We start from the raw sequence: 15,233 nt of genomic DNA, 5'->3' as shown, positions 1-15,233 counted from the left end.
TCCCTCATCTCTGGTCTATTTTCTTTGAGATAAAGCAACATGTAGAGGTCCGGGGTCCCGTTCAAATCTGTATTTTCAGTTGCTGTTCTTTTTGAATAGTTTCGAATCATAACCACTCCCATCAAATGGACCTTAAACATGACATGAGAGGGGGGAAAGCTGCTAAAAGCATTCCAGTTGGGGGAGGATTGGAAGTTATGGATAGCTGGGTTTTTAGAGGTTTTCTGACCGTCTTGTGATGTTTTAGTTATTAGTAGAGCATGAAGAGGCAGGATGTCCCTTTGAAATCTGTGTACGCCTGTCTTCTTCTCTTGGACCTGCTCAGAGTGTAATGTGTATATAACTACAGTTAAGAATGGTTGTAAAATGTGATGCGATCGATTTCTTGCGCTTTTTTATGTTGGTTACTGATTACAATACAGCGTGGTCAGTACCCATTTTATAAGTTGTTTTTTCTGGCCAGCTTTAACTGTTGAATGTTTTTAAGTAAGTCATATCTAGAGACCTAGAGTCACATTAGAATCAATGTAATGACTTGTTCTTTACTCTTGAGCATTACTTCTTTGTTGAGATCCTTTATATCATCTTCCGTAGGCTTTTAAATTTCTTTGTAAATCTGTGTGAGTTGCCATGTTGGGTTCTATCAGTTCATGACGCAGTGTTATACGTATTCCCATCACAAAGAGGGAACTACACAATCATGTACTATTCGACAGTTGTTGGTGAGGCAAATGTGGAAACAAACCTCCTTCACCAGTACATGTTAGACAATTTCTACATGTTTCCGTTTTACTGTGTATGTCGTGCGGTACAGTTGAAGAGTGGGTATAACGTTTCAGGCTGTTCAGACGACAATGGGTAATGAAGCGGCCCGGAATACATTACAAACTGCGAAGCTAGCTTCTGCTCTTCTGTATCTAGATAGAATGTAAGCTTAGCGACACATTTATCAATGGTTGTAAACATGAAACCGGTGCATTACGGAAACTTCTTAATGTTGCTTACTGATTCGGTCAGGGAGTGGTCGACCCTATAGCTATTTCATAGATTTTTGTAGCCTTAATTTTTTGTAGGGCATGCGAAGGTCTGTATAGTTTTTATTCTGTTCAGAGTGTGATATGTAGCACTACTGTTAACCCTGGTGGTAAAGATGGTGCCTCCACGTTTAGAATATCTTTGCTGACCCTCCTCTCTGAGTCTTTTTTTGTTTAAGATAAAGCCACATGTAAAGGTCCGGGGTCCCCTTGAAATCTGTATTTTAGTTACTGCTCTGTTGTAATAGTTTCGTTTCATAACCCCTCTCATCACATGGACATAAAACGTTAGACAATAACACGTGTACTGTTCGGCACTTGTTGGCCCTAAATCTAAGGACTGAACTGTCCAACAGCCATCTTGGTATACCCAAGGGAGAGGCTAGGATTCAGGCCACCTGGTTGGTCTGATGTATCACGTGATAGGCAGAAGGACAACGATAGATATATTTTCTCCATTATTTGTGTCCTGATTTTCTGAAGTTAAGACGTGTTTCTCGAAGCACCCTCTTATCCAGTTCACCGACAGACATCCCTCCTCGGTATGTACCCGTTGCTTAAAGGTCATGCATGGTTTTGATACTGTTCTGTTCAGTTCAATTTTTGATCATAATTGATATAGCGGGTAATGGTGAAAGAGGAACGCGTGTCTTCGTTCTGGAAGTTATGAAAAGAAGTCAGTACAATCGCACCTGTTTTATCATGCTTGTATCGGGGGACAATGCCGATAAAGTATTGCAGTTTGGGGAGAATTGAGGAAATATTTTCGTTAACTTTAGTGCTGAAGAGTTGTAGAAGTAGCAAATCGTTTCGGACTGTCTTCAGGATGACAATTTGGCGCTTTAGCAGATGAACTCGATGTGTTGTGAACCTTGTGGAAGGTACCGAGAGGTCCTCTGTCTGTGTTTGCTGGTATTATGGCAGGCCACAGATAACTTGTAAAAATTGTGTCAACATATCGAAAGAATCGTCACCGATTCCGTCAAGTTGACTTGTGGCCAATTGAGTTTTGGGTGGTTTTCTGGCCGTCTAGAGGTTTTCTTTTTTTGTACATACAACATGGATAGGCAATGCGTCACTTCTAAATCTTTGTGAGTTTGTCTTAACTTTCTTAAAGTCAGTCACATATGGAGACCCTGATTCACCTTGAAATCTATGTAATTATTTGTTTTCTACTCTTGACCACTAATAATTCATTGTACCCCTTATCATCATCCGCCGTAGGTTATAAGGATTCCTATCACAAAGAGTAAAATGTTAGTCAACTACACAATGATGTATTATTCAACCGTTGTTGGTGAGGGTTGATTGGAATGAAATCACCTATACACATTAGAAAATTTCTATATGTTTCCATTTTACTGTACATGTAGTGCGCACAGTTGAAGAGTTGGTATATAATGTTTTAGGCTGTTTAGTAGACAATGGGGAAAGAAGCCGCCAAGAATACACTGCAAACTGCGAAGCTAGTTGCTGCTCTTCTGTATCTAGTTAGAGTTTCTGTTTAGCGACACAATTATCAATGGCTGTAAACATGAAACTGGTGCATTACGTACAAATTCTTAAGGTTGCTTACCGATTCGGTCAGGGAGTGGTCGACCCCTATAGCTATTTCATAGATTTTTGTAGACTTGTTTTTTAGTTGGGCAGGCGAAGGTCTTGTGTCATCTTTTAATTTCTTTTCTAGACCTGATCAGAGTGTGATGTGTTGCACCAATGTTAACACTGGTGGTAGAGATCGTGCCTCCACGTTTGGAATATCTTTGCTGACTCCTTCGTCTCTGGTCTTTTTTCTTTGAGATAAAGTCGGGATCCCCTTGAAATCTGTATTTTTAGTTGCTGTTCTTTTTGAATAGTTTCGTATCATAACCACTCCCATCATCTTTCAACATGAGAGGGGGACAATTCTGATTAAAGCATTCCAGTTTGGGGAGGATTGGAAGTTGTGGATAGCCGAGTTTTTAGAGGTTTTCTGGCCCTCTTGTGATTTTTTAGTTGTTCGTAGAGCCTGAAGAGATAGAGGGTCCCTTTGAAATCTGTGTACGCCTGTCTTCTTCTTTGGACCTACTCAGAGTGTAATGTGTTTATAACTACAGTTAACAATGATTTTTAAATGTGATGCAATCGATTTCTTGCCCTTTTTTTAAATGTTGGTTACTGATTATACTACAGCGTGGTCAGTACACATTTCATAAGTTGTTCTTCTGGCCTACTTTAACTGTTAATTTGTTTAAGTAAGTCATATGTAGAGGCCTAGAGTCAAATTAGAATCAATGTAATGACTTGTTCTTTATTCTTGAGCATTATTACCCTGTTAAGATCCTTTTTATCACCTTCCGTAGGCTTTTAATTTCGTTGTAAATCTGTGTGAGTTGCCATGTTAGGTTCTATCAGCTCATGATGTTGTGTTATACGTATTCCTATCACAAAGAGGTAAACATTAGTCAACTACACAATTATGTACTATTCGACAGCCGCTGGGGAGGGAAATGTGGAAACAAACCTCATTAACCAGTACATGTTAGACACTTTGTTCTTGTTTTCGTTTTACTGCATATGTAGTGCGGTACAGTTGAAGAGTGGGTATAACGTTTCAGGCTGTTTATTCGACAATGTGTAATGAAGCGGCCAGGAATACATTACAAACTGCGAAGCTAGTTGCTGCTCTTCTGTGTCTAGTTAGAATGTTAAGTTTAGCGGCACATTTATCATTGGTTGTAAACATGAAACTGGTGCATTACGTACAAATTCTTAAGGTTGCTTACCGATTCGGTCAGGGAGTGGTCGACCCCTATAGCTATTTCATAAATTTTTGTAGACAGCTTTTTTAGTTGGGCATACGAAGGTCTTGTGTCATCTTTAAAGTTTCTTGTCTAGACCTGATCAGAGTGTGATGTGTAGTGCCACTGTTAACACTGGTGGTAAAGATGGTGCCTCACGTTTGAAATATCTTTCCTGACTCCTTCGTCTCTGGTCTTTTTTCGTTGAGATAAAGCAACATGTAGAGATCTGGGGTCCCTTTCAAATCTGTATTTTAGTTGCTGTTCTATTGGAATCGTTTCATAAGACATAACCCCTCTCATCACATGGACCTAAAACGTGAGACAATGACACGTGGTATACCCAAGGGAGGGGCTAGGGTTCAGGCTACCTGGTTGGTCAGCTGTATCACGTGATAGGCAGGAGGACAACGATAGATATATTTTCTCCATTATTTGTGTCTTGATTTTCTGAAGTTAAGACGTGTTTCTCGAAGCACCCTCTTATCCAGTTCAGCGACAAACATCCCTCCTCGGTATGTACCCGTTGCTTAAAGGTGTTGCCTCATGCGTGGTTTTGATACTGTCTCTTTTTAGTTCAATTTTTGTTATAGGTGACATAGCGGGTAATGGTGGGAGAGGAACGCGTGTCTTCGTTCTGGAAGATAGGAGAAGTCAGGAAATCGCACCTGTTTTATCATGCTTGTATCGGGGGACAATGCCGATAAAGTATTGCAGTTGGGAGAGGATTGAAGAAGTATGTTAATTAACTTTAGTGCGAAAGAGTTGTAGAAGTGTAGCAAATCGTTTCGGGATGTCTTCAGGGTGACAATTTGGCGGCTTTAGCAGATGAAATCGATGTGTTGTGAACCTTGTGGAAGGTACCGAGAGGTCCTCTGTCTGTGTTTGCTGGTATTATGGCAGGCCACAGATAACTTGTAAAAATTGTGTTAACATATCGAAAGAATCGTCACCGGTTCCGTCAAGTTGACTTGTTGCCAATCGAGTTTTGGGTGGTTTTCTGGCCGTCTAGAGGTTTTCTTTTTTTGTACATACAACATGGATAGGCACTGCGTCATCTTTGTGAGTTTGTCTTGTCAAATTAGAATCAATGTAATGACTTGTTCTTTACTCTTGAGCATTATTACTTTGTTGAGATCCTTTTTTTCACCTTTCGTAGGCTTTTGAATTTCGTTGTACTCTGTGTGAGTTGCCATGTTAGGTTCTATCAGTTCATGATGTTGTGTTATACGTATTCCTATCACAAAGAGTAAAACGTTAGTCAACTACACAATCATGTACTATTCGACAGCCGTTGGTGAGGGAAATGTGGAAACCAACCTCATTAACCAGTACATGTCAGACACTTTCTTCTTGTTTTCGTTTCACTGTATATGTAGTGCGGTACAGTTGAAGAGTGGGTATAACTTAACGTTTCAGGCTGTTCAGGCGACAATGGGTAATGAAGCGGCTCTGCCATAACAAGCGGCGAAGCTAGCTTCTGCTCTTCTGTATCTAGATAGAATTTTAAGTTTAGCGACACATTTATCAATGGTTGTAAACATGAAACTGGTGCATTACGTAAAATTCTTAATGTTGCTTACTGGTTCGGTCAGGGAGTGGTCGACCTCTATAGCTATTTCATAGATATTTTTTAGTTGGGCATGCGAAGGTCCTATGTCACCTTTAAAGTTTCTTGTCTAGACCTGTTCAGAGTGTAATGTGTAGTGCCACTGATAACACTGGTGGTAAAGTTGGTGCCTCACGTTTGAAATATCTTTGCTAACTCCCTCCTGTCTGGCCTTTTTTCTTTGAGATAAAGCAACATGTAGAGGTTCGGGGTCCCCTTGAAATCTGTATTTTAGTGACTGCTCTGTTGTAATAGTTTCGTTTCATAACCCCTCTCATCACATGGACCTAAAACGTGAGACAATGACACGTGTACTGTTTGGCACTTGTTGGCCCTAATTTTAAGGACTGAACTGTCCAACAGCCATCTTGGTATACCCAAAGGAGGGGCTAGGATTCAGGCCACCTGGTTGGTCAGATGTATCATGTGATAGGCAGAAGGATAGAGATAGATACATTTTCTCCATTATTTGTGTCTTGATTTTCTGAAGTTAATACGTGTTTCTCGAAGCACCCTCTTATCCAGTTCACCGACAGACATCCCTCCTCGGTATGTACCCATTGCTTAAAGGTGTTGCCTCATGCATGGTTTTGATACTGTTCTGCTTAGTTTAATTTTTGTTGTAATTGATATAGCGGGTAATGGTGGGAGAGGAACGCCTGTCTTGTTTCTGGAAGTTATGAGAAGAAGTCAGTACAATTGCAACTGTTTTATCATGCTTGTATGGGAGGGGGGGGGGTAATTACGATAAAAGTATTGCAGTTTGGAGAGGATTGAGGAAGTATTTTCATTAACTTTAGTGCTGAAGAGTTGTACAAGTAAATCGTTTCGGACTCTCTTTATAATGACAATTTGGCGCCTTTAGCAGGTGAACACGAGGTATTGTAAACTCTGTTGAAGGTACAGAGAGCTCCTCATTCTGTGTTTGCGATAAAATAGCAAGCGACAGATAACTTGTAAAAATTGTTTTGACATATTGAAAGAATCGTCTCCGGTTCTGTCAAGATGTGGCCATCCGAGTTTTCAGAGGTATCGGGGAGGATTGAGGTTTTCTTTTTTTACAGACAGTATGAATAGGCACGGCGTCACTTTGCAATCTTGTACGCTTGTCTTCTTCTTTTGGACCAGTTCAGAGTGTACTGTTTATAGCCACAATTAAGAATGGTGGTAAAATGGTGATTGAATCGATTTCTTAAGCTTCCGCTTTTCTATGTTCGTACTAGTCTTACTTATTTCAATAGGGCGTGATCAGTACACAATTTATAAGATTTTTTTCTTAGCTGCTATACCTGCTTTTCCTTGTTTGAAGTAAGTTCCATACAGAGGCCGCCTGGAGTCACCTTCAAATCTATGTAATAACTTGTACTTCATTCTTCACTATGGAGACATTGAGATCCCTTAGTGTCATCAGCCGTAGGTTTTTAAATTTCGTTGTAAATCTGTGTAAATTCTTATGTTGGTCTCTATCAGTTCATAACCATAGTGTTATAAGAATTTCTATCACAAGATGTGAAACGTTAATGAACTACACAATCACGTACTATTTGAAAGTTGTTGGTGAGGGTAATGTGGAAACAAACCTCCTTCACCAGTACATGTTAGACAATTTCTACATGTTTCCGTTTTACTGTAAATGTAGTGCGGCACAGTTGAAGAGTGGGTATAACGTTTCAGGCTGTTTAGACGACAATGAGAAATGAAGTGGCCCGAAATACGTTAGAAATTGCGAAGCTATCTTCTGCTCTTCTGTATCTAGTTTGAATGTTAAGCTTAGCGACACATTTATCAATGGTTGTAAACATGAAACCGGTGCATTACTTACAAATTCTAAAGGTAGTTACTGACTCGAATAGGGAGTGGTCGACCCTTATTTCATAGGTTTTTGTAGCCTCCATTTTTTGTTTTAAGTAGGGCATGCGAAGGTCTGTACACATGTGGTTTTAGACCTGTTAGAGTGTGATGTGTAGTGCCACTGTTAAAACTGGTGGTAAAGATGGTGCCTCTACGTTTGAAATATCTTTGCTAACTCCCTCGTGTCTGGCCTTTTTTCTTTGAGATAAAGCAACATGTAGAGGTTCGGGGTCCCCTTGAAATCTGTATTTTAGTTACTACTACGGTTGTCATAGTTTCGTTTCATAACACCTCTTTAGACAACAATGGTCAATTAAGCGGTCAGCCAATACTGCTCTTCTGTATCTAGTTTGAGTTTCTGTTTAGCGACACATTTATCAATGGTTTTAAACATGAAACTCGTGCATTACGTACACATTCTTACGGTTGCTTACCGATTCGGTCAGGGAGTGGTCGACCCCTATAGCTATTTCATAGATTATTGTAGACTTCTTTTTAGTAGGGCATGCGATGGCGCCACTGTTAACACTGGTGGTAAAGATGGTGCGTCCATGTTTTAAATATCTTTGCCGACTTCCTCAACTCTGGTCTTTTTTCTTTGATATAAAGCCACATGTAAGGGTCTGGGGTCCCGTTCAAATCTGTATTTTTAGTTGCCGTTCTGTTGTAATAGTTTCGTTTCATAACCCCTCTCATCACATGGACCTAAAACGTGAGACAATGACACGTGTATTGATTGGCACCTGTTGGTCGCTACCAAGTACTGAACTGTCCAAACATCCATCTTGATTTTCCCACGGCAGCGGCTACGTGGTTGGTCAAATTTATCACGTGATAGGCAGAAGGACACCGATGGATTCATTTTCTCCATTTATTTGTTTCTTGATTTTCTCAAGATAAGACGTGTTCCCCGTAGAACCCTCTTATCTAGTTCATTGTTCCTCGGTATGTACCGGTTGCTTAAATGTGTTGCCTCCTGCATGTTTTAGATACTGTTCTGTTTAGTTTAATTTTTTGCGGGTAATGTTGAGAGACAGACGCTTATCTCTGTTCTTGAAGTTGGGAAAGCAATTCGCTGCTAGCTACTGTTTTATCATGGTCGTAACCAGGAGGACAATGTTGATAAAGGCGCTGTAGATGTTCTCGCGCATAGTTCTCACCTTTATTTCTTTTTTCATTGTTTTTAAGGAAAGAACTGAACATGATGTGGCAGTTGTGTCTAGCAGCTTGCGTCCTAGCCGTGCATGCACAAACCGATGCAGGTCAGTGAGTTTTTCATTTAAAGTTGACATTTTATATTTGATATACTATGTTATTGTAGCTATTAATGGTGTCCAACTGCCTTATAGATAGATTTCTAAAGTAAGTTGTGTAATTTGTAAAAAAAACACTCCATCTGTGCATCATATCAAATTATAATGACATTATCATAGTATGTTTTATATGCATACTCGTAGCGTGAATCTCGCTTTACTAGAATGTGCCCCATGTAGTTATCATTTTCATCATATCTCTTCTGCTATGGAATTTCATGTCTTACAGACATATATAGTTGGACAGCCACCTCGTGCAGTAGCAATGACAGAAGTGTATTTATTACATTAAACACCTCTCACCTCACCTCACCGGTCCCATAACCTCACCGACCGTAGGGGCAGCACTTCCATCAACATAAGTTTTCCACATTAAGCAGATGCGGGCTTATAGCTTTAACTCCTCCCGTGTTAGACAACTATGGCGGCTGGGGTGCTGGGCGCGCGCATCCTATTGAAGTATATTCTCTTTCTTCCAGCCGGCGGAGACGATGACAACCGTATCGTAGGGGGTGAGGATGCTTCTTACGGTGAATTTCCATTGCAGGTAAACAGGCATGCGCACATTCAGTAGTTAACATGAAATCGAAAGAGGTCCTAGGGTAGGAAACTTCAGCAACTTCTTAACCTACTTCTCCCGTTGGATTAGCTACTCCTGACTCTAAGTAAGTTGAGCGTCTCAATCATGATGTTTCTGAATTACGCCCTTGTTACCCTTAGCGTGCGATCATCGTATCATCGCCAACTGGTGGCATTCCTCTCTCTCTATTCTGATCATGTAAGACGTAACCCTGATGTGGCCTCAGGGTCCTGTTACGTAATGACCCCCGAGTAAGCAGTTCAGAGTCATGAAGTGGTCTCCTGGCTTTGCACTGAGCGAACTCTTAAAAAAGAGGGACACATCATAGCATCGAGGTAGTAATTGTCTGACAGTCGGTTATCCCCCCCCCCCCCCACACACACACAGAATAGCATATATATTAGCATCCTGCAGACAAGAATTGTTTTTCTTTTATTCTAACAGGTGATGATACTGCGGGGCGGCCCGGACGGCTCCCTTATGTGCGGCGGTTCCATCATCGCAGAGCGGTGGATCGTTACTGCCGCTCACTGTGTCGACAGGTGGGAGAACTGAAAATTATTATCATACAGACAATATCTACCGAAAATCTTCTAAACTACGGTTGAATGCATAATCTGTGTTCATCAATTCACCGTATTGGTCTGCACTATGTAAATTCCTATGACATCACCTTTCTTCTGACTATGCTTATTCAGTACGTAGTGTTGTATCTACATAGTACAGTACATGAAAATACACTAAATTGTTATTAGGAAACTTCCAAATTCAAATTCCAACTTTTCGTATATTGTTATGTTTAATTTTGTAATGTATTTTCTTGTCTTTGGTTTTCGTTATTTATTTATTTCTGCCTTGAGTGCATCATCATACTGTCTCTGATCCCTTGTTTAGAACTTCTACAGAAAATGTTGAGGGAACATTTGAATAATTGCATCTATACATTATGTTAATCTCTTCTCCACCACGTACCAGGCAATCAGCCCACCGACTGGGGGTCAGCGTCGGTAGCCACAACCTGTACAGCGACGACGACGACCAGGAGAATATCCAGGTCAAAAGAGTGGTCCAGCACGAGGACTACGACGATAGGTTTGTGACATGATCATTCATCTTTGTCTCTGGATGACTGTGTAGAATTATGGCTATTGATTATGTCATTCGTGATATTGATGATTCAGTGTTTATTGTGCTATTCCTGGACAAGTTATGACCGCTGCTTACTTTTTGGGCTTTACTTTCTTTACTTTACTTGTATAATACCTGTTACTACGTGACGTTTATGTTCCCATGCAAAATTCTTTTTATCTATTTATAACTTAATCATTTTCTGAATGTAAGCATCAAGTACTTTTTAGACTACCGCTAACCTTTATTCCAGCATACCATGTAAAACGTCAAAATCTTTGGCTGTCTTGCTCTATCCTTCCTCAACTTCAAAAGAGTAACCAGTCACGTGCCCTTACTAACAGTTGATTTCAGTCATCGGTCAATAGAGACAGGAAATGTACAATCCTGATATCAAAGCTTATTCCATATTTTAGCTAAGAGCGCAAAAACGGCGGTGAAACAAAAACGAGAAACATAATAAGATCTATTCTATCAATCGCTTCCTTGCTGTCACAGGACTATTGACAACGACATCGCCCTCCTGGAGTTGGAAACCCCCATCACGATTGGTAGTCACGTCGGGACTGTGAACCTGCCTGACGCGGAAAGCGACGTGTCCGGCGGTACCACGTGCACCGTCACCGGGTGGGGAAGGACTTCCGAAGGTAAAATCTCTCGAAAGTTATCCATTCTAACGTTCTGATGTGAAAATCGCCTTCTTATCTACTTAGAATTTCTCGAATTTTCTATTCAATTTTTGGCGACGCCTCAGAACTAGGAAGACTATGTTAATGTTTATTCATTTATTTATTTGGATTCTCCACACTGGAGGGTATGGCGGAACAGGTGTCAAATGACACCTTTTCGAAGCCGCCATACCTTAAACATGACAATGATACATCAAATCATAATATACATAAAATACAAGAACAGATATCATAATCAATGTAACGTTCAAATCAAGATAAATCAACTTAACAACACACATACATTATCATTCAAAATAAGTTTAAAATAAGTTATTTTCGTTTCACGTTTAAAGACAGTTATATTTTATTTGAATTTTACTAAATCTATTGGATGACTGTGTCTGAACATTCATCGCCAGGTGAAAGGAATACGAATATCAAAACACATCAACAACAACAACAATCTTAAATACTTCTAAACAATAAAACCGTCGTCATGGCAATAATTTTTATTGCCACACTTTTTTATGTAGTAGATATGGATCAGTTATTGATCTGCGTGAAGTATGTGGGACAGGAGCTATATATTTTTTCAAATGCTATTTCAAGTGTCCAGACACTTATACCTTTCTTAACTTGATGTCCGTTAGGAGGCTCCTTGGCCAGGGTCTTGCAGAAAGTTGATGTGCCGGTCGTGGATCGGGATGATTGTAGGGATTCCTACGGCACCTGGATCACCGACAACATGATCTGTGCTGGCCTGGACCAAGGCGGCAAGGATTCATGCCAGGTACCTACTTTCCCTGTCTCCATTTACTCTGATAAGCATCCCTTTCAATCCCTGAAATTCTTGGGCTAATGTCAAGTTCTATCGGAGATGGTTCAAAGGTTATTGTGACATTTATATACATTGTTTGTAACTAGGTTAACTACTATCAGAAGAAAATCTTAATGAAGAGTATGTCGGTTTATTGCAATAAGAAATGTTTTTGTTCAAATTTACAGGGTGACTCCGGTGGACCTATGGTGTGCGGCCAAGTCGCCGGCGGGGCGACCCTGGACGGCATCGTGTCCTGGGGATACGGCTGCGCAGAGGCCGGCTACCCCGGTGTCTACACACGCGTCGGTAACTACGTCAACTGGATCAAAACCCATACCGGTTTACAGTAACTAGGGCTGGCAAACACAGGCATGAGCCTGTCCTTACAGAGCTTTCTCAGTCTCAGAAACTGGGTACAAATAAGCTCCGAATTGCCTGAGAAATAAAAAAAACAGGAACGAAAGCGCTGACTATTGCCTTGTCTTGCGTCCGTGTTTTATTTTATATAACTTACTTGTACGAAGACGAAAATACTTAGAAGATTTTAATTGACTTATTTGGTAATCTTTCTCTTTCTACACACCATTAATAACAACGTACTCTTTATGATTACATCTATGAATCGTATCTCTGGTTTATACATTATTTTGATAGTCCTATTTACAACAGGAAGTATATTTTCAACAGATCGCTTTGCGAACTACACCGTAAAGAGTATGAGATATCACATAAGACAACACAAAATTCTGCCATGAACTTTAGATAAAAGTCGATATATTATTGCAGCCATACATTAGGTCGTTGTGTCCTCACAAACTGTTAAGTTGGCCGTCCGGCTTTGACAACCTCGTCAACTCGCGGTTATAACTGCTGTGGAAGCCGCTTAATTGCACACCCCATTTGCCAGTTTATTTCGTGCAATTATCCGAATGGTGCAACAAAACGAAGATATTAAGCTGGACCGCACCACCATTGGAATTGGGGATTTCGTGCAATTAGCAGACGTGTGCGATTATCCGGTGTGCAATTAGCTGGCTTCTACTGTACTAGTTTCCGGTCAAATCCATGTTCTAAATATAAATCACACATGAGGATTTCTGCACGCACAAGTTTGTGTTTTCTATTTCACACAGACTTTCTACTTTTCTGAATAGAATGAAGTCTAGAGGATTTTGTATCAAGCTCTTTCACATTGTGCGAGCGACAGGAATCCCATGTAATGTGTCAAAGGGGAAGGCCAATCAGAAGTAAACAAGGTAGCAGAATAGAGTTTTCGGCTTTGGGGGCCGGGATTTCTATAGTAAGGGCCACAAAGTGACTGGTTTCGACGCGGGAAAAATATAGTAGGGGCACTTTGGGAATACCAAAAACTGGTATGTTTGAGATTAGGGTACAAGCCACAAAATATTTTTTTTTTTAAATCCTGTTGGCGCATCGCCTTCTCACGCCCACTTTGAATAAGAATAAGAAACTCTGGTGACCTTTGACCTCCCTGATAACACCCAAACTATACTTATTCTAGACAGTCTACGACACTCCAAACATGGTAGAAAGCGCATTTTTCACACAAAATAAAATAGCCAGAACCCCTACCTATAATTTCCAGTTCCAAAATGCCAACATTTTCCAACAAAAAGGCTTTTTACACTTACTTTGGCATCAAAATCTAAGTCTGCGCATGTCTGTAATGGTGACATTTCACCTTGACCAAGGTACACGCCGCTCGGCGTAGTCCCAAGAGATCTGTTGTTACATTACTAAATATGCTTCATAAACATTAATGCATATACATCCCAAATAAAAGACTTTGTCTCAGATATACGGACCTGTACATGTAGGTTTCGGACGTTTTGCCTATGCACCAAAAGTGAATGACTATGACTAGAGCGTGCTGTATCATAAATTCCTTGCCCAGCAACAATGGCAAATTTCACCACAAACGTCCAGAAACCTCTAAGACGTGCTTCTGTGTTTGTTGATCAATGTTAATTTAAATCAAGGTATTTCTAAGCCTATAAGCTATAAATATTAGCAGGCAGTTATTGAGACTGCGACATTTCTGGGCGGATTACGGCGAGCGCAGTGGGCTTCAGATCAGGTGAACAGACTTAGTGTCATCACCATCCGCTAGCACAGTCAAGTTCGACGGCAAGCAGGCCAACTTGCAAGTTTTAGAACGTTGAACCTGTGAAACTTAGTAGTCAAGTTTTGGTAGAGACAATTAAGTCAGATTACAGACGGGGTGGGGGAAACCGACTGGGGGGGGGGGGGCTCTTCAACAGGATGATTCCCCCAGGAGGGGGACGTCATTTGGGGAGTCTAGAAACCAGAAAAAGGGGATGCAGTTTTCGGGCCAATTTCACACTTTCACTTTTCGCACTTTCACACTAAGTCCCATGGTAAAGCATAGGGGGCAGCCATAGTGATTGTTGCCATGGCAACGACTGTCTGACGGTAGAACAAACAGATTTATTTCGAGGGAGTCTACGCCAGCACCTGACATACCAAGCAACTTTGACCTAATATAACGCTGTTGCCAGTTCCTGGCCAAATCCCGTTGCGGTTGAAGGTAGCAGAACACAGTTTTCGGGACTAAGGACTGAGAGAATTTTGTGGAGTTCTGTGAAATGATAGATAAGCGCTTTAAATGTGATGTAAAAATAAGTTTGAAAGAGATTGTGTTAGGATACAAAACAAATCACTCTTCCAAGATCGACGATCAATGATCAACCTGTTGTTAACAATAGCAAAAAGTGTTATAGTTAAAAACTGGCATGCTGACCGTAAAAGAAAGAAATCTGTACGTAAGTTTCCAAGCTGAAGCTGCTCTATTGTTAAAACTTACGGGCAAAAACTGGGAAAAATTGTTCTGTCACATATGTAGTACTCGTTAATGTTTCGGCCTAAGGGGAATTCTATATTTAAGGGCCACAAGGTGACTGGCTTCGACGCGGAAAAATGTAGTAGGGGCACTTTAGGAATACCAAAAACTGCACTTAACCGGTATGTTTGAGATTAGAGTACAAGCCACAAAATATTTTTTTTTAAAATCCTGTTGGCGTATCGCCTTCTCACGCCCACTTTGAAACGCCGCTTTGCGGAGGTCACGCAACTGCAGCCGACTCATTGAAGAAAGGCACTTGCGTAATGGGGCGCATCTATACAAGACATAGAAAACTTTCACAATCCAAATCTTACAGTCTCAGAGTCGACACCTTCCGTGACCACGCAGCACAGGTTATATCTGGCTGCCTCTCAAATAAGGCTTTCTACCTCCTCTTCAACAAGTTTATCCATACTGCTTTATGTACCCGCGCCATAGACCCCCTGGGGTCGCGCATAAATACTGTGTTCTGTTACCACAATGTCCGGAAGGTAATGGAGTCTGAGATATGTCGAAATGTTTACGTTCATGAGGCCTTCAGCTTTGACGTATTCTTCAGAATT

At 40.8% G+C, this 15,233-nt stretch overlaps 1 protein-coding gene across 1 annotated transcript; it reads left to right on the top strand.

The window, feature by feature from the left end:
- Positions 1-5,906: 5,906 nt before the first annotated feature.
- LOC118427600 (trypsin-like) lies at positions 5,907-12,249 on the top strand. The gene is made up of 8 exons (XM_035837461.1): positions 5,907-5,972; positions 8,463-8,536; positions 9,067-9,134; positions 9,612-9,709; positions 10,143-10,259; positions 10,794-10,942; positions 11,617-11,756; positions 11,972-12,249. The coding sequence occupies exons 2-8, from the start codon at positions 8,476-8,478 to the stop codon at positions 12,134-12,136; spliced, it is 798 nt and encodes a 265-aa protein (XP_035693354.1). The 5' UTR covers positions 5,907-5,972; positions 8,463-8,475; the 3' UTR covers positions 12,137-12,249.
- Positions 12,250-15,233: the final 2,984 nt, after the last annotated feature.

The sequence above is a fragment of the Branchiostoma floridae genome, chromosome 12 (assembly GCF_000003815.2).
Source record: "Branchiostoma floridae strain S238N-H82 chromosome 12, Bfl_VNyyK, whole genome shotgun sequence".
Classification (NCBI taxonomy): Eukaryota; Metazoa; Chordata; class Leptocardii; order Amphioxiformes; family Branchiostomatidae; genus Branchiostoma; species Branchiostoma floridae.
This window is presented reverse-complemented; position numbering and strand designations above follow the sequence as displayed.